The sequence below is a fragment of the Callorhinus ursinus genome, unplaced genomic scaffold, assembly GCF_003265705.2.
Source record: "Callorhinus ursinus isolate GAN/ISIS: 27379988/994484 unplaced genomic scaffold, GSC_fseal_2.0 scaffold16, whole genome shotgun sequence".
Classification (NCBI taxonomy): domain Eukaryota; kingdom Metazoa; phylum Chordata; class Mammalia; order Carnivora; family Otariidae; genus Callorhinus; species Callorhinus ursinus.
Window position 1 is genome coordinate 3,413,585 of NW_027397078.1, and position 26,848 is coordinate 3,440,432.

Below are 26,848 nucleotides of genomic sequence, written 5' to 3' on the forward strand. Positions count from 1 at the left end.
CTTACTTCCCATGCAGATTTAAAGAATCCCTTTCTCCAGCTCCCTCCTCCCTGGAAGATCCTTCCTTCACGTTCTAATTGGAAGCCTGAGGGGCACCAGCTGCCACTGGCAGACCAGGGTGAAAGTCCAGATTCCTCACTCTGTCTCGGCTGACACGGCAACACCCTGTAGGGGAAGCTTCTCTCTGGATCCTCCCGCGGATGCCAGGTGGGAGGGAAAGCGGCAGATGTCCACACTCCCCCACAATCTCTCGTCCAACACCACTAGCGGGAGAGGAAAGTGCCTTCCCTGCCACCTGCCACGTGGTGGGGGTCAGGAGACCACCAGATGGGGGATTGGGAGATGCCGGGCCTGCAGGGGCTGGAAGTGCTCACCCTGGTTACCTGCTGCTGGGGGCGGGGCACGGTTGCGTGGACCCTTTGCTGGGTGCCCGCTGCTGCTGTTGGCAGGGGCAGACCATGGGGCTGCCTGGGGCGGTGGGGGCTCCAGCTTGCTCTGGATGGGTGCCAGGGGTGGGAGCGGAAAGTGCTCCCCCAGGCTGCCTGGTGCTGCCGACACTCCCACTGTCTTGGCCTGTGTTCCCAGCGGGAGAGGACAGCATCCCCCCTAGCCTCCTGAGGCTATTGGATGGGGAACGGAAGTCTCTAGTCCCTCTTCAGTCTCCCTGACACCTCTAGCTGGGTTAGGGTAGGTGCTGTCAAAGGTTTCTCTCCTGCTGCCCTGGGATTCTCTCTTTTCCTCGTCTTTGGCCAGAAAGGAAAAGTTTTGCTTTGGTTTTGTTGGTCTCTGTTTGTTTTTGTCTGCTCTGGAGAGTCTAGGTTGCAGGCTTCTCCAGAACCCAGGCTGGGATTTTGAGAAAACAGGGAGCACACCACTGTGTTCCCTCAAGTCCTCTTGCCACCACCAGAGTCTCTTTATCACGGGCTTCAGTATTATTTACAGGGATTCTAGTTAGCTGTACTTAGCAGGGAGGAGCAAGGAGAAATGAGTCTATGCCCTCTTGTCTGGAACTTGAAGTCACCTCCTGTTTTAAAAGAAATTAATGAAATGATTAACAAAGGGTTTGTTTCCGTTGGAAAACAGAATTTGCCTTTGGTGACTTCAGTTTGCACTTTTTTTTTTTTAAGTCATCACTACGCCCGATGTGGGGTTCGAACTCACCACCCGGAGCTCAAGAGTGGCAAGCTCTGCTGACTAAGCCAGCTGGGCGCCCCCAGTTTGTACTTGAAAGCCACAACTATTTTTCTTCTTCTTTTTTAATTTGTAAAATGGAACTGATGATGGACTTCAGGGGAGTGAGACTTTCAGGAAGGCATAGGGGGCTGTCTATCTTTGTTGACCCCACGCATTGGTGAGACTGGATCTTGCAGACACTTTGATGGTGTAACTTGCCAGAAATAGGCTCAGAAGACCAAAGTGAAAGGGCCAAAGAAAAAGAAGTAAATGATCACTCTTGGCAAGACCTCTCTTCCTTTTCTCCTCCTTTTCTCTTCTCTCCAGTCTCTCTTACCCATCACACCAAATTTTACATGATCAAAATCAATAATGGGCCCCATTTTCCTTAGGTAAGTAAAATAGCCACTTTCCATCTAAGTTCATCTGCCTTTACATGTAATATATGTGTAAATCCAGGGACAAATGGTCTGGGAGAATACAGACCAAACTGATCATTGTAGCTACCCATAAGTAGTAGGGATCAAAGTGGATTTTAGATTTCTTTCCATTTTTTAGGCAAAATAAAATGGTATTATTTGTATAATTAACAATAATAAAACAAAACAACCTGTGCACCTGCCAACCTGCAGATCAGACACGAGAAAGTCTGAGATGGAGAAGAATTTAAGAATGCGCCCTTTTTCCTGAGTCAAAAGCTATTTCAAACTTGTGAAATCTGGTGGCATCTAACATTTGTTCCGAACTTCACCACTATGACTCACAGGAACATGTTCAGATGAAATTTGGAAAAATGCTGATTTTTCAAACAAAAAAGCAATTGTAAATACCTGGCAAGTTTCTCTGCACTCATGGTTGAACTGATTACTTGTAAAAATGGTCTTTATATGCACATGAGTAAATACAAAGGAAACTACAGTGAGAGAGTGTATGTAGCCAGTGTGACAAGTTCATGGGCACTGGTAACCTCACTTGATTCTTTGCTGCATATTGATAATCTAACATAATGCTGTCAAATTGAGACTATATTCATGGAGGGAGGCAGAAAATCAATAGTTGTAGAGCACCTGCTGTGTTCCAAGTGTTTAACATATTTCCTCATCTAATCCTCCCCCAAACCCTCAAGATAACCTCAAATAACCTCCATTATTTCCATTTTACAGGTAAGCAAACTGAGGCTCAGAAAGAAAATAACTTGCCCCATATCATTAGTAGATGGTAGGTACACTTCAAGACAAAATGCTTTCTACCCTTGTATAGGTTTGAGTATTTAAAGCATCCACCATTTTTAATGGTTATTTATTTAGGTTTTATTATTTTTTAACAGATTTATTTTTGGGGGGGGGAGGGACAAGGGGGAGAGAGAGAATCCTGAGGCAGACTCCCTGCTGAGTGGGGAGACTGCTGCAGGAGTGGGGCTCAATCCCAGGACCCCCAGATCATGACCTGACCGGAAACTAAGAATCTGATGCTTAACCAACTGAGCCACCCAGGCGCCCCTGTTTATTTAGGTTTTTAAAAAATGTATCCTTAAGTCAGTTTTGGTAATATTTTTCTACAAGTGTAATGGCAGCCACCATTTTTATCCCAAGGGAGAGTGGAAATAGCCAGCTAACCTAGCCCTGTACTCATTAAACATTTGTGGCATGAGGAAATGATTTACAAATGAAGAAATACACACGGGTTCCTTGAAATACTTCCTTCCTTTTTTATGTGTTAAACTTCCCTTGAACTGGAGAACTAATTTTCCTACCAATAAACTGAAAACAGTTTAGTGGAATCAGGCAACAGCAGACACCCAAAGGATGAATTGTAATCAATGAAGCTTCCTTTTACCAGATGGTTAATGACCTTCATAGACCAAATATGTATTAATGCCAATGCCACAGATTGATGATATTGACTCTCTCTCTTCTTGGAAGCCTGTCTGGGTTTGTGATTTATTTTCACAAAGAATAAAGTGTTCACTGATGGAAACTGAAAACAAAATGAAACACCAACCATCACTGTAATGGTCAGTTTTATATGTCAATATGGCTAGGCTGCAGGCCCCAGTTTTTCAATCAAATACTAATCTAAGTTTGGGGTTATTTTGTAGATGTGATTCACGTCTATAATCAGTTGACTTGAAGTAAGGAAGATTATCCTAGATAATCTGGGTGGGCTGGACTCAATCAGTTGAAGGCCTTTAAGAGCAGAATTGAGCTTCCCTGAAGAAGAAATTCCACCTGTGGATGGCAGGATCAACCTGTGCCTGAGTTCCATCCTGCCCTTCTTGATACTCTGCCCTACAGATTTAGCATTTTGGACTTGACCTAGCTAGCCCCCACAATCACTTAAGCCAATTCATTGCAATAAAATTCTTAAATTAGGGGCACCTGGGTAGCTCAGTCGGTTGGGTGTCTGACTCTTGGTTGGGCTCAGGTCATGATCCCAGGGTCCTGGGGCTGGGGGCTGCGTTGGGCTCCCCACTCAGTGGGGAGTCTGCTTGTCTCCCTCTCCCTCTGTCCTTCCCCCCACTCACTCTCTCTCTAAAATAAATCTTTAAAAAATTCTTAATATATGTATCCTAATGATTCTGTTTCTTTGGTGGAATTCTGGATGGTACAATCCCTGTTTTCACTTTTACGTATAAAACCAGAATCTATATGCACTTAAGAAAAACATTAATTTTCCCTGAACTTTGTATTCTCGCTTTAGATTGGATTTCCTAAGTCAGAAATTTCGAAAGGGATTAAGAAGTGTCTGATTCCAGAGAATACTCAACGTTAGAGACTAAACATCATTTTCCATATTGAAAGTAAACTGCACCATGTATGGCTTAGCAGTAGTTCCTCTTGGGAACCATCATCTAAATCAGTTCTCAGAGTCTGTATTCAGCTTTCTGAAGATAGAAGCACCACGACTTAATGTGACAGAAGCCCATGAAAACTGTCGCAGCCCTTCTATGCTCCATCCAAGTCCATCCATAAATCTTACATGTCTGATGGGATATGTGAACCAGTTGTTTTAATCACAACAGTAATAATTTTGTTCCTAAAGTTCTTCAGAAATTTCTTGGGAATTTACTTTCTGGGAGACCTTACCCAAATTATTTCATCCCATTCTTTATATCTCTGAAAGAACCTTTGGGTTACTTTTGGATATGTTCTGTTTTTTTTTGTTTTAAAAAAGGTTTTATTTATTTGTCAGAGAGAGAGAGCAAGCGCACAAGCAGGGGGAGTGGCAGGCAGAGGGAGAAGCAGGCTCCCCGCTGAGCAGAGAGCCCGATATGGGACTTGATCCCAGGACCCTGGGATCATGACCTGAGCTGAAGGTAGATGCTTAACCGACTGAGCCACCCAGGCGTCCCACTTTTGGATATGTTCTTAAACTTTTCTCCTCCCATCTGTTTATGGTGTATTCTAACTAAACAGATGGTAAGCTTCATGTGGCAAACACTAGTAGTCGCTTACCCAATATCCATTCTTTTCACCTTCACTGCCAGAACCTCCATTTTTCAAGGAGATGATGTACCCAGGAAGAATACTCACCTCCGCAGCCTCTCTAGAAGGTAGGATGGCCATGTGATCCAGCTCTGGCAAATGAGACAGTAAGTAGATGTCTACTGAGTAAGGCTTCTGGGAAAGTGTTTTTCTGACAAAAAGGACAGACTTAGCTGGCCTTTTGCCATTCACCTTCTCCAATCTTTCTACCTAGAATGCAGTCACAAGACTTAGAGGTATTGATGATGAGAGCCATCTTACCAGTGCAAAGAAAAAGCTACAAGTTTAGGATGGCAGAGCAGGGAGAGCCTGGGGTCTTACAGGCATCATGGAGTAGCTGGGCTGACTCGCTGCTTACTACAAGACTGTGTTACACGAGGCCCGGCATGTTCTTCTTCTTTTGGTCCCCTACTAACAGTTCTCTCCATCTTCCTACCCCATCCTGCAGTGCTCAGCTCACAGGTTCGATACTCATAGCTATTCAGGAGAAGGTCCTGGTTAAGTGGCATCTATAAGAGGAGTAGAGCCCCCTCAATCACGTTCATATTTGTATTCATCCAAACAGTACTTATTTGTCTCAAGTGGCCAACAGGGGGGCAGGTATGGAAGTCTTGGTGTCTGTCCACGGTGAGTTTGGTGTCATTTTGGAAAAATAAGACATGAGAAAAGTAATACTCGAAGGTTTTGTATGACTAAGGAGAAGAACTAACACTGAGGCTCGTCCTTTTACTTAATTTCACCGAATACTCAAAATAACGGCAAAGCAGTCATAATTCTCATTTTACAGATGAGAAAGCTAAAAACAACATAGCCTGTGGAGATCTACATGGGGAATATGTAGCAGAATGTATACCAAACCCGGGTATAATGGTTCTCAAATCTACACTGCTGTTCTTCGCCACTCTGACATGACTAGTTCAAATGATCAGGGGTCAGTGGCTTACCAGAGCATACAGAACTCAGGCCAGTCCCAAAGGAAGGACAAAACTTGAAGATTTGGGGTAAGGGAGTGGGAAAAGGGGGAGAGTGATCAAGGGATTCCAGGCAGGGGGAGGAACAGAAGCAAAGACCAGTTTCCACTGATCATGTCCTATTTGACAAGAGATCAAATGGCTAAAGTGGAGGATTGAGTTCTTCAAACAGGTAAGTTATCTGTTGGCTTATCTCAACATCCTGTGATAATCATTGTGGGATATACCGAGGTTAATTTTATGAAAGTACCTGGCATGTAGGTTTCTGCTCAGTTTTTGATGTTGTTTTTGTTCTTTAAGAAAGTGGTCCCAGACTTAAAAACAAAAGTACACATTATTTGGATTACTCAAAAAGTAAACAATCTAGCATGACCTGAGCCGAAGGCAGTCGCTTAACCAACTGAGCCACCCAGGCGCCCGAGATTTTTTCTTTTTTATTTATTTATTTGACAGAGAGAGACACGGCGAGAGAGGGAACACAAGCAGGGGGAGCAGGAGAGGGAGAAGCAGGCTTCCCGCAGAGCAGGGAGCCCGATGCGGGGCTCGATCCCAGGACCCTGGGATCATGACCTGAGCCGAAGGCAGACGCTTTATGACTGAGCCACCCAGGCGCCCCTCAAATGAGATTTTATATGTAAAGTGCTTAACATAGAGCCTGACATATATAATAAGTAGCTGCTCTATCTAGCAGCATTTAAAAACCCAAACCCAACCACACTTAAAAGATTTCTGCCCCTTCAGATAAGGTGGGAGGTCCCTCTTCACATGTATTTGAGGTGGGGGGAGGGGAGAGGATGCAACATTTTCCCATAAAAATGCACTCATTTAAAACTTAAGAGGGTAGCTCTCATGTTGTGTCCTTTTTCACAATTTAAAAAAACTCACTCATAGAAATGAGTTTTATAAGGGTGAAGGAAGGGTGTAACATTCTGAGCATCTATTTACTGTGTGTCCCGTGGTTTACATTTTTCCTTATACAATTGACCCCTGAACAGCGCGTAGGGATTACGGATGCTGCCCCCCACCTAGTGTAACTTTTGACTCGCCCAAAACTTGACTACTAATAGCTTTACTGTTGACCAGAAGCCTTACTAATAACACAGTGGATTAACACATATTTATATGTTCTGTGTATTATATACTATATTCTTACAATAGAGTAAGCTAGTGAAAAAAAATTAAGGAAGAGAAAATACATTTACAGTATTATACTGTATTCATCAAAAAATCTGCAGAGAAGTGGACCTACACAAATCAAACCCACATTGTTTAAGGGTCAACTGTACTTACTGCTATTATATCCATCATCAGGATAGCGCCTATATGTAGTGCTGTCAGATTCAGTGTGTAGAATACCATATAGGCCTCAGATGCTGCCCTATGGCCACAGCCTTCGATCATTTAGTTTGCTTTACAAGTACATGTTAGCACCAAAAGATTTATAATACAATACACTTGAACAAAGATGTATAAAGAAGATCGGCATTTTTTTTATTTCAAGGTGAACCCTGGTTCAAGTTAGAAACCTCTGACCTTTCAAACCTGAGCATCACATTCATGCACATTTCTCTCTTTTCTGTGTTATGTTACCTTTAAAACAGTAATAGGAAGGGAGTGATCATATGCCACCTGAGTCTTGGTCTACCCTGACTAAATGCAAAGCAATACTTTCTACATAAGAAATTACCATTAAGTCTCATACAAAGACATCGATATATTTCTACTGAGGAAAAGGAAAGAAGAACCACTTAAAGTAAGTGATGGGTAGAGCGTGCCGTTTAGGGTTTTACTTTTCTTTCAAATTTCACATTTACAATGAAGCCTTTGTTCCAGGACAGAAACAAGTCATCACCACCACCATATTCCCCCCTAGAATTTGGAGCCACATCGACCACTCCCCTGAACAATCTGCACATGGCTTGTGGATGATGGCCAAGCTCGTCTCTGAACACCAGAAGTGGGAAGATATCAAGAGGTAAAGAAGGAGGGTAACAGATCGGAGAGAGACTAAGTGACTAACTTTCCTCATAAACCCAAAGCAAGTAGCTGACTGCTTTTTTATTTTAACTCAGCCCCGGGCCTCAACAAGTGACCACAGTGGCTTTATGCAACATGTTGCCCAATCGGATAAGACAAACTTGAATACAAAAACACGTCAGAAGAAAATTTCAGTCAGAAATTGCTGTGCTCTTATCTGTTTCCAGTGAATACCACTGATGCTCTCAAAGCTCCCCAAGAGCCCCAGTGGGCAGAGACCGTGGTTACTATTTCAACACAGACCAGTTGGGGGAAAATAAATCCTGCAGAATGTCTTTTATTCCAAAGCCGGCCAAGGAGAGTAGAATGAAGCACTGCATTGTGTCATCCAATTAAAAACATTTATTCAACATAGATCAGCTTATTGGACCCTAAGCTACTTTCTAGGATATACAAAGATGTCCAGGCCTTGATTCTAGCGCTCGAGGAACTACTGGTCGAGGGCAGAGCTTCTCAAACTTTAATGTGGTGTATGACTCCCCTGAACATCTTGTTAGAAGCTTATTCAACGGATCTGGAGTGGGGCCAGAGGTTCTAACAAGCTCTAGGTGCTGCTGCTGGTGGTCCACAGATCACACTTGGAAGAGCAAGGGAAGCATGGAGAGAGAACTAGTATAAGGTGTGAGAAGTACCTGGACATCTATACAGAGGACTGTGTGAGCACCGAGGAGGAAATGCAACTGAGAGTTATAAAAAGGCTGCATACAGAAAATGGGTGAGCCGAGTCTTATTCCCCCGGGGGTCCCAGGGGAAAGTCAGGAGCCTACACTGTAGTTCAGCGATGAAACTCTCTGACCCTCAGTTTTCTCATCGGTAAGATGAGGGACTGAAAATGTCCGGACCCTTCAAAGTCCTAAAACCAGAGGACTCCACTGAGATAAGCTTTCGAATCACTTAAGATATGATCTGTTTGGAAGTTAAGGTGAAATGGTATGAAAGATTGGACTTTTACTTATTTACTTTGCTAGGCAAAGAACTTTATTAACCTTGCTTCAAACTTTATTTCCAGGCTACTTCAGCTTAATCAGCAGCAAAGAATGAAGTAAGTATAAGCAAAATCTGCAAAGAGTGGAGGTGTTCAAGGGGCTTGGGCTTAAAAGTATTCGCGATCTATGTCTTATCAGATCCATGAACAACATTTTAAGAAGCAGTCATAATATCGAATAGCAGCTCCCAGTAACTTCCTCAAGTTTTATATTCTTTAGAAGTTGACTCTGGTTTGCTTTGTTCTTGGAAGCCTCCTCAAAATTCTCCACGAGATCTGGAGCTTTATTATCATCCTCCTCTCCGGTAGCGAGTGGTGCTTTTCCGTGTACAGATCACTTGGGCAGAGCTTCAGCCAGTCTTCTTCAAGCAGTCAGACGGTTGGCACCATGCTGGTTGAAGATGCTGGGTAGCATTTCTGTCAGCTGCTTGTCTCAGCATGGCCTGTGATGGTGCGAGTGTTTGCTGCCGGGGATGGCCGCACTTCAGGGCTGTGAGGGTGGACCACTCACTGTTCCTTGGCTTGGGAACATATTCACCTCTTCAGTATGATATTGTTTACCCCTAAGTTCTTTAAGGAGAGCTGAAGTTTTTGTTTTTACCATCTGCTTTAGCTGTGCCATGAAACATCCTCTTTTGGCAAGCAGTCACTTTCCCACCAATGCGCACCTGGGCCTACCGTTGGGCGAGTTTCTCCTGGTTTGTGCTAGTTTCTTCGATCTTGTTGGAGTGGAACCGCGACTGTGCTGGGGACTAGGGTTGGTGCTCAGGGGGTCTCCAGCACACCAGCTGGGGTTAGGTGCACACACACAGGGACACCTATAAAAGGTTTTATTAATGGGCTAACAAACTGACCTATATTTGACACGTGGAAGTGTGTCAATCATAAGAAAACAGCACTTAAGTCTTCGCCTCTTACACTTGCTTTCTCCTATTCAGTTGCCTATTTGTAGGTGGGTGTACGGCTCCCCAGCTGAACTCCTTAAAAAGAACACCATACTCACTTTATGAATACTTAACATTCATAAAGTGTATTTTCAAGGTATACTTTATAAACATCATTTCATTACTTGTCATATAGGCCAGTTACTTTTCATTAGGATAATTACAAGTGGACCAGATTAAACTGAAATTGGGGGCACCAGGCCCCCCTGACGAGGATCAGAGCCCAGCTGACCATGCCAGGGCTCTCGCCCACCTGTGCTCCTGTTCTCCCACCATCTATTTGTAGGTGAGAACCCACCCTCCCCAGGAAAGCCCCAAATACTAGAAAAGGGAGAGACTGCTTTTTGGAACATCTTGCTGGAGTTTGCCACTAAAAGCCGTAATGTCAAAAGAGAAAGATGTGGTTTAAGGGCTTACTGCTTTCCCTCCTGTGTAGGACTGATTGCCCTCCAACACTATCTACCAAAAAAGAAAACCAAGTCAACAGTGAATTATTCCATTTTTGCAAAAAAAAAAAGAAAAGAAAAAAAGAAAGGTTTTCATTCCTAAAATTCAAATTTTTTAGTGTTAGGCTTTTAAAGGATAAAGTATTTTCTAGAATGGATTTTGAAGGAGTAATCATACCCTAATTATAATATCATTTCTTTCTATAGAGAACAAAGTTAAATATGTCGCTTTTAAATGAGAAAAATAAATTTTAAACTTGACACAGCAAGAACTATCCAATAAATAGGAAGTAATTTTTCTTTTTTTTTTTTTTTTACAGATTTTATTTATTTATTCATGAGAGACTGAGAGAGAGAGAGGCAGAGGCAGAGGGAGAAGCAGGCTCCCCGCTGAGCAGGGAGCCTGATGTGGGACTCAATCCCAGGACCCCGGGATCATGACCCGAACCGAAGGCAGACACTTAACCAACTAAGCCACCCAGGTGCCCAGGAAGTAATTTTTCAATTGTCTTGTACCTTTCTATTTCCCCTTCATGGTCTAAACGTACATGGAGATGCTTCATACATAGAAAAAATAACGAATGTTATTTAAAAACTAACCGATCTGTAGTTTCAGTATTTCTGATCTTATTGAAAAAACTAACCAATCTGCAGTTTCAGTACTTCTGATTTATGAGCTAGGAGAGGGAGAGGTTGAGTACAAATGGCTGGTTAATTTGGTAAATAAGGTCCATTTGTATAAACCTGCAAGAAATTATACCATAAACAATTCATTATTTTCTTAAATATGGAAGAGAGAAATGCCTAATCTTAGTATTCAATCATAATAAAATGTATCTTTCAACAAAGGAAGCATTATGTTGGAAATTCCTAAGATATAAACAAGTTTTCTGCTTCCTTTGCATTTCTCTAGAGTGCTTTGTACACAGACACACACAGACACACACACAAGGCACACAGCTCACGTCTCATTAACATAAGACAGAGATTAGAACCATCTACTTTACTTTTATCATTAAAAAATTTGTGCCATGATCAAATCTTGGCACATATATGAGTAGCTGTATGTTATAGAAGCGCACCTCAAAAATTAGTGTTAAGCCATTTTCATTTTATTTTATTTTTTAAAGTAACTCTACCCCCCTCAGCGTGGGGCTTGAACTCACGATGCTGAGATCAAGAGTCGCATGTTCTACCGACTGAGCCAGCCAGGCGCCCCAGCCATTTTCGTTTTAACGACATTTATTACAAATCACGTTTTATAAACACTAGATATAAATTACATACAAAAGCTAGACAGAAATATACAGAAGCAAAAACAGCAGTACTAATAACACAAGAGAAATAAGCTAATATAATGTTTAAACATGTATAACTTAATAAAATTACTAATTTTTCCTTGCTAATAAATGGTCATGAGTTAAAAGGCTATTAAAAATGAAATGCAGTATAATTACTATCAACATTTGTTATTATAGAAACAACAACCATAGCACTACTTATTTTTAAAAATCTTTTCAAACATTCAGAGGCCAAATGACTGTCCTTAAAGACAATTTAAGCTTGGGTAAAAGCTCTTATCCAACTGAAGAATGTAAAATTTTAGGCTTTGGTTAATAGATACTAAATTTAGTGGGTATTTTAAAATTAACATCTCCCTTATATGTTATATTCCTGAGTTTTTTGCTAAAATACTATAGATAAAATAAAGAACTCAGTCTACAGCTTTGTGTAACGTATTTATTTTTAAAAACCAAAAGGTACTATAATTACTTTAAGTGTGAATAATGGGATTTAATAATGTAATCACAATCAGAAGAATAAGCTTAATTTAGCTTAACCGTGGGAAAAATCAATGCCCTCTGACCACTAATTACAAAGCTTATTTGTAAATTATGATTATGATTATGTTAAACCTGTCACCAAGTTTTATTTGCATCTCATGAAATCATTCTGATTTAAAGAAGAGGTTGAGAATGTAGTATAGAATGCTCTTACAAAAGACTGAAATAATACAATGCTAATGGTTAGCACGAGGCCAGACACAGGGTAGGTAGTCAATTTTACTTATTAAAGTGAAAAGTCTTTGAATGTATTATTTTGGAACATCAACACACAGTTCAATATAGTAGTTATAAATTAATCTGATATATTCAAAAGCAGTTTATACACATGAAAATACATTTTTAGTAAAAACATAAGAGGGATTTTTATAAGTGGCTATTTTCAGTCTTGGTTTTACCAAAATAGATTTAAATTTTAGGTTCCTTTTAAAAATAGACCTATGAAAGCTAATTTCCTATTAGCTGCTATATACGATGTACATGGAAGGTTCAGTCCCTTCTCTCCAGATCACCCAATCAACATCTTCTGAACTGATTACTTTAGCTTGCAACAAACTCCTCACAACCGGCTTTCCCCTGGAGAATGAGGCAGCGTATCTGGGGCCTGGGTCCAAGGATGTGGATTTTTAAACAAGTAGCTCTCCCCTGCCTCCTGGTAAATAATTACAGTCAGGTTGATTTGGGAAATAATGCTTAAAGCAGCCAAAAACAGTTTCATCATGCTTGAACACTGCTTGATAAATTAGGTGTATCTGATGAAAATCAAATCTCTCTAGTTTTTTTTTTTTTTTAATAATCTGCATAGCTTATCATCATGGTTAAGCATTTCATACCTAAATGTCACAAGATTTTGTTCCAATTCTCCTGATAAACCACAAGAGCTAGTGATCTCACCTTTTGGAAAGCTGCTGGTGGTCGGGCTTCTATACATTTAGCCTTGGCCTTGCATATGCCTTTCCTTACCAGGAAGTACAAGGGTCACCTAGCAGTTGCGTTCAAAAACTAAACGGTGTAGAATTTATTCACATAATCCTACTACTCACAATGTAGTCTTGAAACAGCTACACCAACATCAGTTAGTAGAGTTAACTGCAAAACTGGTTATCAAATCCCTATTAATTAAGAAAAATGCAATTTACAAAGTACTATATCAATTCTGCGTACAAAATCTCACTTGCCACATTAAGCAATTATTTAACTGGCTATGTATACATGAAAAAAATGTGCAGAGGTTCATTCTAATCGATCGACTAGTAATGAATCTCTAAATTAAAAAAGAAAAGAAGCAATGGAATGTATTCTCAAACAATATGGAGCACTGAGGAAAGTTTAAATTCTTAGAGATTTGAAAGGATATTTAATTATGATTAAAATCATGAACTGCTAGCCACTTCTGTGTTCTAATAACGGTATCATAAGCAGAGAAACAAAACCACAACCTTATTGAAGTAGGTTAAATAGTTTTTAAGCTGATTAAAACTACTGAATTTAAAATGAACTTTTTTTTTCTTTTTTTTGTAGGCTCCATGCCCAACACAGGGCTTGAACTCCCAACCCTGAGATCAAGAGTCCTATGCTCTACCGACTGAGCCAACCAGATGCCCCAAAACAAACTAATTTTGAACCTGAAGTAAATGATGCAGTATTCAACAGTTTACTAAAAAATAAACATTAACAGTTTTATCATTAGTAAAAACCGTTGCTAATACACAAATTAAAAAGGGCTTAATACCAAGTCCTTGGTTCCACATTGCACTTCATATTCCCATCTGTATGTCAGCAAAGTTGTAGAAGCTGTCTACATCTCCAGATGCTGTCTCCTTGCTTTCTGATACAAACATCTATTTTAAATATAGAAGAAGCAAAAAATAAATACCAGTAATCCCCAAATTCCAAAGCCCATGTTGTCTATAGAACAGTCACAAGCTTGCTATTAGAAGAAATTCAAGTACACCATTTATATAATATTTAATCAGTATTCTGGAGAATCCATACAATATAGTTTCAATAGCTATAATGTAAATTGAGCTCTTTTAAAAGCACTTATGATATAATTAAGGTCTTCGCTTTCATAATACTTCAGTTGTACTTTATCACACTTGGAATTTTACTGTTTTTTAAATATACAAGAGTCAATATTATGAAAGCTACTTACTGAATAGAGGTTTATTTAAAGAATTCTTAGTTTCTTCTATTTCCTAATAACAATCTCAATAGGCTGAGAAGCAAGACTTGAGATTATCATTTTTAAAGCTGCTAAAGATATATTACTCATTTTAAATGAACTATCTGCTAAACAGAAGTAAAGCAGTACTCGGTAGAACCCTCCAAAAATCGTTTTTACAAATGTCAGCCAGGAATTAGAGGAGACTTGGGCTCTATTCTAGCTTTATCATAAACTAGCTGTATGATGCTGACAATTCATTCAATAAATCTCTGTGGGCTCACTTTCCACACCTGCAAAATGAGAACACTGGAATTAGATAATCTTTGACTCCTCATTCAGATCTAAAACCTCCAAATCATATAACCATTTTCTCTTTGCTTCCTTTTCTATTCAACCTAATCATATTTGCCCTTCCCCTTAGTACTGTTGTGATGGTAAAATGAGACAAAAGACAAAGTAAATTATGCAAATTCAAGAAACTATTAGCCAAATCAGACAACAAAACCAAAAATTTTATCTCAGATATTTATCAAAAAATTATTAGTTATATCTATACTCATTTAGTACTCTTATATGTTTGGTTTTTAAGTTATATTAACTCTGAAATTCTTAGATACACCAACCTCATCAACATATCTAGAAACTACCTACATGTAACGACTTCTAGATATAGCTCAAATTCATTGTGTTTTTGTTTTTTTTTTTTAATGGGCTCTGTGCTGGGCTCGAACCCACCACCGTGAGATCAAGACCTGAACCGAGATCAAGAACTGGACACTTAACCGGCTCAGCCACCCAGGTGCCCCCCAAATTCAATGTCTGATGAAGCATTACTGAAACAAATAAAAATGAACAGTGGGCAACAGGATCATCCATCTAAAGTATATAATCTTAGAACACTTTTCAACATATCACTAGTTTTCAAAAAAGGAAGGCCTTAAAGAGACATTTAATGAGACTTTTTACTTTAGAAACTCATGTATTATTGATGGTTTTTAAATTAGTAGATTCTTGGGACGCCTGGGGTGGCTCAGTTGGTTAAGTGTCTGCCTTCGGCTCAGGTCATGATCCCAGGGTCCTGGGATTGAGCCCGACACTGGGCTCCTTGCTTAGCGGGGAAGCCTGCTTCTCCTTCTGCTTGCCATTCCCCCTGCTTGTGCTCTCTCTCTCTGACAAAAAAATTTAAAAAAATCTTTAAATTAGTAGATTCTTATTTTGTAAATTTTTAAGCAGTTAAAATTTTAATTTGGCAAGGAAAAACCAAAGCTTAGCTCCCAATTGTTTACCATAGATTCTAAAAATCATGGTCTGTTTTTTTTTTTTTTAATTCCAAGCAACAACGGGGATAAAAGTACTATTTAATTGTAAGGAAAAGGAAATGACATGAAAGGTCTGACTGAGATAGAAATAATAAAATCTTGTACCTTGGTCCCATTGAATATCTCATTGACAATAAGCTGGCATCCTTCTACAGCTCCATCTCCATTAAACTCCAAGGCAATAACAGGACCTATAACCAAACACAAGAAGTGTTGTCTGAATATGAATACAAATCATTTATTTATTTATCTATTTATTTATTTAGAGGAAGTGTGGGGAAGGGGCAGAAGGAGAGGGAGAATCTTAAGCAGGCTCCACACCCAGCACCGAGCCTGACACGGGGCTCGATCTCACGACCCTGAGATCATGACCTGAGCTGAAATCAAGAGTCGGATGCTTAACTGACTGAGCCACCCAGGTGCCCCCAAATCTACTTTAAAATTTATCTTTTTATTCTTTATATTGTAAAGAATCTCCAGCCTCTTCCTTGGGGGGTAAGAGAAGAAGTAGTAGACAGATGAGACACATCACCTTAGCTACTTCTTCCAACTGTAATCATAAAACAAATTAACACAGTCTCATCTTATTATGATGGGTAGCTTCAGTGTTATTACAGGACTACGGTCACATTTTTAAGTGTTAGAAATAGTCTGACTTTTCTGGTTTTCATTTGTTAAAAACCATAAAAAGTTGACTCATTTAGCAGTACAAAAAAATAGTTGATAAGATGACAAATAAGATCAAAAGCAATTCAAGTCACCCCAAGTAGGTTTTGCCAGGCAGCCAGTCTTGCTTCCAATTCTCCTACTTATCAGCCAAGTTCTGGGCCACCAATAATGAAGCTAAGCCAAGCAGGAATTGAAGCCAGGCACCAGAAGTAATGACCATCTGAAAGTAGTTTTCTTGAGTGTGCCTTAAAACTACATTCTAGAACCAAAGACCAAGTTTTCATTCTCTAAATAGAATATTTGTTCCTCCTTTCCCATATATTAATTTGAATACTTTTAAACCCCCTGTACTTGAAATTCAAGTGTAAAGACTTATGATTAAGTTTGGCTTGGATTTAAATACAGCATTGGCACTACTGGCGTCAAATTGTTGGCAAACGTGGCCATAAGTCAGCCAAGCAAAATATGTCCTTCACTTCAATTACTAGTTATTCAGCTATCACTATATTCCTTAATAGATTTTCTTTTTAACTTATAAAGTAATGGATATGTCCTAACCTGTAGAAAATTATAAATTTCTTGAAAAAAGACATAAACCCATTAAACAAACATGGAGCAACAGAGACTAAGAAGTACTAAGTAATGAAGTACTAAGGTGAATGTAGGCATGTGCTGTATGACAAGACACAAGAACAAGGGAGAAGACCATGCTACACTGGGCACCAAAAGACCTGAGGGCCTGTGATTTAATATAAACAACAAACGCAGAAAAGGCATGACACATAACAGTAAACTGTACAATGAGATACAGAGAACAAAGTATGAGTTTTTCAGGATCACAGTGTACAGATCAAGACAGGTGCTATATAAAGAAGATAACCAGGGAACATTTTCTCAGAAAAATGCATGATTCTCTGTCTGGGGCAAGAAATGGGTAAGATTAACCTGGAATATCTTGTTGAGCCAAAAAGCAAGGAGGCTATCAAAGGCCAATACAGTTGTACCAAAAGGACACAGGAGCCAGCCTGAAGGGGCTCCCAATGGCCAAAGATGAGACACTGACATCAGAAGGAATAATGACTGCAATTTATTAAAACATACTGAATATATAAAAAGTCATGAGCTCAAAATGATATTTAGAAGAGAGAAACAAAATTCACTGGACGCCAATGTAGGTTGCTAATGCATCAATTCATTACTGTGAAAACCGATAATTATTTTCCCTTCATTTATTCTGCTTTTCTGTTATGAAGCATATTCCAAGTTAACCAAACAGCTCTGGTATACAAGAGGAGTTCTGTTAACATCCATTAACATATGCAGAGGTAGTGACATGGTTAGAAAATGATCATTTTGCAACCCCTAATAAAATAATTGGATCCTGGGGCACCTGGGTGGCTCAGTTGGGAAAGCATCTGCCTTCGGCTCAGGTCATGATCCTGGGACCCTAGGATTGAGCCCCGCATCAGGCTCCCTGCTCAGCGGAGAGCCTGCTTCTCCCTCTCCCTCTGCCTCTCCCCCGCCCCCCGCTCGTGAGCTCGCTCTCTTCAATAAATAAAATCTTAAAAAAAATAATTGGATCCAGGCAATAGTCATCAATGGTTTTAGCATCCCACAGAGAAGACTGACAGGAAACCCTACGATGAAAAGCTAAGATCGAGATCACCTAAACCTATTGATCAATCAACTAAAGGTTTAACAAACATTATAAGCCTTCTCATTTAATACTATAGGAAATAGTAACACCAAAAAAGTAACTAAACCTGAGTTTAAGAAGGCTTTGCTCTAACTTCTGATCTATAATAACTCTGGAGGAACAAATGAAACAAACCCATGCATACTACAGGACAACTGACCAGGTTTTTTGTGTTTTGTTTTTGTTTTTGTTTTTACAAGAGAAAGGCATGCAACAAAAAGGGGGGGATGACAGACCACCTGTTTCTGGTTAAGAGAGATATAAGGTAACAAAACTACACACAGTGAGTGGGCCAATTTTCGATCTGGATCAAATTACCTGAAAATACAGAAAGAATGTTTTCAGATTTGAGGAAAATGTGAATATGGACTGGGTATTAAATGATATTAAGGAATTGTTGTTAATCATGATAGATGTGATATTATATTGTGGTTACTTAAGAAAACATCCGTCTTTAATTTGGTTTTAAGATACACACAAATACTTGGGGATGAATAACAGCACATATCAAAATTTGATTAAAATATTTCAGCAAAAAGATTATAGATTACTTTTTTGAAGTATGGCAGGAAGCTGATAAAACTGGGGGCTAGGTACACATGAGGTCATTGTGCTTTCTACTTTTGAGTAGTGATAATACATATGGAAATTTGCAAAAAAGAGTTTTAAAAAGCGTATTAAACCAAATAAATATTGAATTAAAAAGAAAAAGTTGAGGGGGTGCCTGGGTGGCTCAGTTAAACATCTGCCTTCGGCTCAGGTCACGATCTTAGGGTCCATGTCAGGCTCTCTGCTTGGCAGGGAGCCTGCTTCTCCCTCCCCCACTTCCCTGTTTGTACTCTCTTTCTCTGTCAAATAAATAAATAAATAAAATTAAAAAAAATACACAAGGGACAGAAGACTAAGACTGGAATTAAAAAAAGAAAAAGTTGATAATAAAAGTAGGGTTTCCAGTTTTTACGAGAGTGGAAAGTTTAAACTAAGGTAAATTAGAGCATGCTTTTATTCAGGATCACTACAAGGAAATACAATAGATACACTGTTTAAAGTCAAACATTTATTACTGAAAGTTCCTGTATTCTATAAAGAGAACATAATCTAGAATTCAGGAACACAATTTTGGTGGAATAACCCATGCACGTAACTTGGTTGACAGTCGTCTTTTGTTTGTTTGTTTGTTTAAGTAAGCTTTATGCTCCATGTGGGGCTTAAACTCAGGACCCTGAGATCAAGAGTTGCATGTTCTACCAACTGAGCCAGCCAGGTGCCCCAACTTGGTTGATATTCTTTAAATAGAACATGATGAATTTCCAGGAAGTGACCTAATAATCTACCAACAATGAAATGCCAACAAAAAAGGTAGACTGGTACATCAGTTTTGATTAACATGTTGTGGATAATCCTAAATTAAAAAAAAAAAACCCTACAATGCTGACAATGCACTTTTTAAGCAGTCCTACTTGTATAATGATGCTGACTACAATTACTGTGATTATTTCAAGCTTAACTATGAGGTCAATAAAGATCACTGGTTAACTTTTTAAAAAAGTATTCTAGTGTGAACATCTTATCAAATAGTTTGCAGTAGCTTTGGGGCACCTGCACCCCAATGTTTATAGCATCAATGTTCACAATAGCCAAAATACAGAAAGAACCCAGATGTCCATCAACAGATGAATAGGATAAAGAAGATGTGGTATGGAATATTACTCAGCCATCAAAATGAATGAAATCTTGTCATTTCCTGCGATGTGGTTGGAACTAGAGGGTACTATGCTAAGTGAAGTAAGTCAGAGAAAGACAAATACCATATGATTTCACTCATATGTGGAATTTAAGAAACAAAACAGATGAACATAGGGGAAGGGAAGGAAAAATAAAATAAGATAAAAACAGAGGGGGAGGCAAACCATAAAAGACTCTTAACTATAGGGAACAAACAGGATTGCTGGAGGGGCGGTGGGTGGGGGATGGAGTAACTGGGTGATGGGCATTAAGGAGGGCACTTGATGGAATGAGCACTGGGTATTACATGCAACCCATGAATCACTAAATTCTACTCCTGAAACTAATACACTATATGTTAACTAAATTGAATTTAAATTAAAAAAAAAATCTAAATATTTGAGCTGTCATGAAAAACTGAGATTTTGAAGCAAACAAAAAAGATTCCTGGAAGTCCTAATACCCTCCTTCTATGTTATCTAATGTGACCTTGGAATAAGTCACTAGCATGTCTTTTTTTTTTAAGATTTTATTTATTTATTTGACAGAGAGAGACACAGCTAGAGAGGGAACACAGGCAGTGGGAGTAGGAAAGGGAGAAGCAGATTCCCCACTGAGCAGAGAGCCTGATGCGGGGCTCGATCCCAGGACCCTGGGATCATGACCTGAGCCGAAGGCAGACGCTTAATGACTGAGCCACCCAGGCACCCCTATCATGTCTTAATTAGATTACAGCAACAGCCTCCCAGGTGGTCTCTCTGCTTCCCCCTTACTAAGAGTTACATTTTAAAGGGACCATGACATTCCTCTGCTCTAAAACCTCCAGTAAAATATGACCTATATTTTTATTTTTAATTATTCTAAAAATAACTGAGTTTTTCAGATTTTTATTTTCATTGAAGTATAGTTGATATACAGTATTTTATTAGTTTCAGGTATACAAAATAGTGATTCATAATTATATACATTATAAAATGCTCACCATAAGTGTAGTTACCATCTATCACCTTATGAAGTTATTACAGTAGTACTGACTATAGTCCCTATGCTGTACTGCTTTTCATCCCTGTGACTTAATTATTTTATAAAGGGAAGTTCGTACCTCTTTATCCCCTTAAAAATAACAATTTATTTTATTTTTTTTAAAGATTTATTTTTTTGAGAGAGAGAGACAGCGAGCGAAGGCAGGAGTGGGGGGAGGGACAGAGGGAGAGGGAGAGCATCTCAAGTCTGCTTGACTCCCTGCTAAGCATGGAGACTGACGCAGGGCTCGATCTCACAACCCTGAGACCATGACCTGAGCTGAATGAAATCAAGAGTTGGAGGCTCAACTGACTGAGCCACCCAGGCGCCCCCAAAATAACAGATAGTTTAAAGCATTAACAAAGCTATACAAATTAACAAGGTATTTAGGTGTTTATAGCCTATATAATAGTAAAATATATAACAACGATACAGGAATGGGAGGGAAGACTTGAGACTATAATGTTATTAAGTCCTTATATACAACAGGTAAAGTGTTATTCTTAGAAGATGTATTCGAATTATTTAAATATACATACTGCAAAACCTAAGGTGACCATTAAATAAATTTTAGAAAAAGTAGTATAAATAATAATAGAGGAGATTAAATGGAATCATAAGAAATGTCCAGTTAAACAGAAGAAGAGGTAACAAGAAACAAAGAACAAATGGAATAAAAAGCAGCTAGTAAGATGGTAGATGTTCGTCGAGGCATATCATAATCAAATTCACAAAATACACAAAGAAAGAATCCTGAAAATAGCAAGCAAGGGAAAAAAGCCCTTAACCTACAAGGGAAGACAGATCAGGTTCACAGCAGACCTGTCTACAGAAACTTGCAGGCCAGAAGAGAGTAGCAGGAAATATTCAACATGCTGAATGGTAAAAAATAAAAAAAAAAAAATGCAGCCAAGAATTCTTCATCCAGCAAGGCTGTCATTCAGAATAGGAGATAAAGCTTCCCAAACAAAAACTAAAGGAGTTCATGACCACCAAACCAACCCTGTGATAAATTTTATGGGGGCACTCTTTGAGTGGAGGGAAAAAAACCCCAAAGCAACAAAGACTAGGACCAGAGAACAACACCAGAAACACCAACTCTACAGGTAACACAATGACACTAAATTCATATCTTTCAATAATCACTCTGAATGCAAATGGACTAAATGGCCCAATCAAAAGACACAGGGCATCAGAATAGATAGAAAAACAAGATCCATCTATCTGCTGCCTAAAAGAGACTCACTTTAGACCCAAAGACACCTGCAGATGGAAAGTGAGGAGATGGAGAACCATCTATCATGCTAATGGACATCAAAAGAAAGCTGGAGTAGCCATACTTATACCAAACTAGATTTTTTTAAAGATTTTATTTATTTATTTGAGAGAGAGAGAGAATGAGAGAGAGCACGAGAGGGAAGAGGGTCAGAGGGAGAGGCAGACACCCTGCTGAGCAGGGAGCCCGATGCGGGACTCGATCCCAGGACTCCAGGATCGTGACCTGAGCCAAAGGCAGTCGCTTAACCAACTGAGCCACCCAGGCACCCCCAAACTAGATTTTAAAACAAAGACAGTAACAAGATATGAAGAAAGGCATTATACCATAATTAAGGGGTCTAATCAAGAAGATCTAACAATTGTAAATATTTATACCCCCAACTTGAGGGCACCCAAATATATAAATCAATTAATAATAAACATAAACTCCTTGATAATAATATAATAATTGTAGGGGACTTTAATTGCCCACTTACAGCAATGGACAGATCATCTAAGCAGGAAATCAACAAGGAAACAATGGCTTTGAATGACACACTGGACCTGGGCTTAACAGATATGTTCAGAACATTTCATCCTAAAGCAGCAGAATAAACATTATTTTCGAGTGCACATGGAACATGCTCCAGAATAGATCACCTACTGGATCACAAATCAGCCCTCAACAAGTACAAAAAAGGGCACCAATCAAACATCTGACTCTTGATTTCAGCTCAGGTCATGATCTCAGAGTCATGAGATCAAGCCCCGCATCAGGCTCCACACTGAGCGTGGAGCCTGCTTAAGATTCTCTCTCCCTCCCTCTGTCCCCTCCCTTGCTCATGCGAGTGCACGCGTGCTCTCTCTCTCTCTCAAAAAAAAAAAACAGTACAAAAAGATCGAGATCATACCATGCATATTTTAAGACCACAATGCTATGAAACTTGAAGTCAATCACAAAAAAAATTTGGAAAAACCTCAAATACATGGAAGTTAAAGAACATCCTACTAAAGAATGAATGGGTTAACCAGAAAATTAAAGAAGACATTAAAAAATACATGGAAGCAAATGAAAATGAAAACACAACAGACCAAAACCTTTGGGATGCAGCAAGGCAGTCCTAAGAGGGAAGTATATTGCAATACATGCCTACCTCAAGAAACAAGAAAAGTCTCAAATACACAACCTAACCTTAAACCTAAAGGAGCTAGAAAAGGAATAGCAAATAAAGCCTAAAGCCAGCATTAGAAGGGAAATAATAAAGATTAGAGCAGAAATAAATGATATAGTAACAAAAAAATCAGTAGAATGGATTAATGAAACTAAGAGCTGGTTATTTGAAAGAATTAATAAAATTGATAAAGCCCTAGCCAGACTTATTAGAAAGAAAACAGGACCCAAACAGATAAAATCATGAATGAAAGAGGAGAGATCACAAGCAACACCACAGAAATACAAACAATTATAAGAGAATACTATGAAAGATTATGTGCCAATAAACTTGGCAACCTGGAAGAAATGGACAAATTCCTAGAAACTTATAAACTACCAAAACTGAAACAGGAAAACATAGAAAATTTGGACAGACCAAAATCAGCAAAGAAATTGAAGCAGTGATCAAAAATCTCCCAACAAACAAGAGTCCTGGGCCAGATGGCTTCCCAGAAGAACTCTGCCAGATATTTAAAGAAGAGCTAATACCTATTCTTCTCAAACTGTTCCAAAAAACAGAAATGGAAGGAAAACTTCCAAACTTATTCTATGAAGTCAGATTACCTTGATACCAAAACCAGACAAAGACCCCACTAAAAACGAGAATTACAGGCCAATATCCCTGACGAACGTGGATGTGAGAATTTTCAATAAAATACTAGATTTGTTAGTACATTAAAAGAATCATTCACCATGATCAAGTGGGATTTGTTCCAGGTCTGCAGGGTGGTTCAACATTCACAAATCAATCAACATGATACACAACATTAATAAAAGAAAGGATAAGAACCGTATGATCCTGTCAGTAGATGCAGAAAAAGCATCTGACAAAATACACCATCCTTTCTTGATAAAGTCCCTCAACAAAGTAGGGATAGATGGAACATACCTCAAAATCATAAAGGCCATATACGAAAGACCCATAGCTAACATCCTCCTCAATAGGGAAAAACTAAGAGTCTCCCCTGTGTCAGGAACAAGACAAGGATGTTCACTCTCAGCATTACTATTTAATATAGTACTGGAAGTCTTAGCCTCAGCAATCAGACAACAAAAAGAAATGATAGGCATCCAAATCGGCAGGGAAGAAGTCAAACTTTGACTATTTGCAGATGACATGATACTCTGTAAAAAACCCAAAAGATTCCACCAGGAAATTGCTAGAACTAATACATGAATTTAGAAAAGCTGAAGGATAGAAAATCAGTGTGCAAAAATCTGTTGCATTTCTTTTTTATTTTATTTATTTATATGTTTATTTAAATTCAATTAACATATAATGTATTACTGGTTTCAGAGGTAGAGGTCAATTTTAACTCTTACAGTTAGACCTATCATCCATTTTGAATTAATTATTTGTGTATGTATGAAGGGTCTAAATCCATCTTTTTACATGTGGCTATCCAAATGACCTAGCACCATTTGTAGAAAAGACAATCCTTCCCTCACTGAATTGCCTAAACAGCCTTGTAAAAAATCAATTTACCAAAAATATAAAGATTTCTGAACACTCAATTCTGTTCCATTGATCAATATGTCTATCCTTATGTCAGTACCACACTCTCTTAATTACTGTAGCTTTATAGTACATTTTAAAATTGGAAGGTATAAGTCCTCCAATTTTGTCTTTCAGGATTGTTTTTACTATGCTGGGAACCAGGCTTGCATGCCTGGACCAACTCCCACTTGTTCATGGTGTAGAATTATTTTTATATATTAAAATATTTGGCAATATTCTGTTAAAAAAAAAAGAAATCTGTTGCATTTCTATACACCAATAATGAAGCAGCAGAAAAAGAAATCAAGGAATTGATCCCATTTGCTATTGCATCAAAAACAATAAGATACCTGGGAATAGACCTGACTAAAAGCAAAAGATCTGTACTCTGAAAACTATAAACACTTATGAAGGAAATTGAAGAAGATACAAAGAAATGGAAAAGCGTTCCATGCTCATGGACTGGAAGAACAAACATTGTTAAAATGTCTGTACTACCCAAAGCAATCTACACATTTAATGCATTCCCTATCAAAATACCACCAGCATTTTTCACAGAGCTAGAACAAACATTCCTAAAATTTGTGTGGAGCCACAAAAGACCTGAATAGCCAAAGCAATTCTGAAAAAGAAAAACAAAACTGGAGGCATCACAATTCCGGATTTCAAGCTATATCACAAAGCTGTAGTCATCAAGACAGTAAGGTACTGGCACAAAAACAGACACATGAATCAATAGAGCCGAACAGAGAACCCAGAAATGGGCCCATAACTATATGGTCAACTAATCTTTGACGAAGTAGGAAAGAACATCCAGTGGAAAAAAGACAGTCTGTTCAACAAATGGTGCTGGGAAAACTGGACAGCAACATGCAAAAGAATGAAACTGGACCACTCTCTTACACCATACACAAAAATAAATTCAAAATGGATAAAAGACCTAAATGCAAGACAGGAAACCAGCAAAATCCTACAGGAAAACACAGGTAGAAACCTCTTTGACCCTGGCCATAGCAACTTCTTACTAGACATGTTACCAGAGGCAAGGGAAACAAGAGCAAAAATGAACTATTGGGACTTCAAGATAAAAAACTTCTGCACAGTGAAGGAAACAATCAACAAACTAAACGGCAGCCTATGGAATGGAAGAAGATACCTGCAAACAACATATCTGATAAAGGGTTGGTTTCCAAAATCTATAAAGAACTTATCAAACTCAACATCCAAAAAAACAAATAGTCCAGTTAAGAAATGGGCAGAAGACATGAATAGACACATTTCCAAAGAAGACATCCAGATGGCTAACAGACACATGAAAAGAAGCTCAACATCACTCATCATCAGGGAAATACAAATCAAAACCACGATGAGATACCACCTCACACGAGAAACAACAGGTATTGGTGGGGATGCAGAGAAAGGAGAACCCTTGTACACTGTTGGTGGGAATGCAAACTGGTGCAGCCACTCTGGAAAACAGTATGGAGGTTCCCTAAAATGTTAAGAATAGAATTACCCTATGATCCAGTATTTGCACTACTTAGGTATTTACCCAAAGTATACAAAAATACAGATTTGAAGGGATACATACACTCTGATGTTTATAGTAGCATTATCAATAATAGCCAAACTATGGAGAGAGTCCAAATGTCCAACGACTGATGAATGGACAAAGAAGATGTGGTATATGTATACAATGGAATATTACTCAGCCATCAAAAATGAAATCTTGCCACGTGCAATGACATGGATGGAGCTAGAGTGTATTTTGCTAAGTGAAGTCAGTCAGAGAAAGACAAATACCATATGATCTCACTCATGTGGAGTTTAAGAAAGAAAACAGATGAAAAGGGGTGCCTGGGTGGCTCACTCATTAAGTGTCTGCCTTCGGCTCAGGTCATGATCCCAGGGTCCTGGGATCGAGCCCCACATCGGGTGCCCTGCTCAGCGGGAAGCCTGCTTCTCTCTCTCCCTCTACCCCTGCTTGTGTTACCTCTCTTGCTGTGTCCCTCTCTGTCAAATAAATAAAATCTTAAAAAAAAACAAACCAGATGAACATACAGGGAGGGGGGGAAAAAGGAGAGAGGGAAACAAACCATAAAAGACTCTTAACAATAGGGAAAAACTGAGGGTTGACAGAGAGAGGCGGGTGGGGGATGAGCCAGATGGGTGATGGGGTATTAAAGAGGGCACTTGTGATGAACACTGGGTGTTGCATATAAGTGATGAATCACTGATTTCTACCCCAGAAACCAATATTGCACTGTATGTTAACTAAAATTTAAATTAAAAAAAGATGGCAGATGTTGGTCCAAGTATATTCATCTCTTTTAATGTGAATGCTCTAAACACAAATGTTAAAAGACAGAGATTGTCAGACTGAATTGAAAAGGAAG

General features: G+C 39.0%; 1 protein-coding gene across 6 annotated transcripts in view; it reads right to left on the reverse strand.

Moving 5' to 3' along the window:
* Window positions 1–468: 468 nt before the first annotated feature.
* RP2 (RP2 activator of ARL3 GTPase) overlaps window positions 469–26,848 on the reverse strand; it is a 63,552-nt gene continuing 37,172 nt past the window's right edge. For 3 of the 6 annotated variants that reach the window (XM_025857966.2, XM_025857962.2, XM_025857967.2), the window contains 2 exons: window positions 15,477–15,562; window positions 11,132–13,726 (listed from right to left, as the gene is read on the reverse strand). In XM_025857966.2, the coding sequence (XP_025713751.1) occupies window positions 13,643–13,726; window positions 15,477–15,562 (170 nt within the window). In that variant the 3' untranslated portion in view covers window positions 11,132–13,642. Of the gene's footprint in view, window positions 1,025–7,099; window positions 9,470–11,131; window positions 13,727–15,476; window positions 15,563–26,848 lie in introns of those variants that run through there. The other 3 variants (XM_025857964.2, XM_025857965.2, XM_025857963.2) reach the window with 3 other exon arrangements.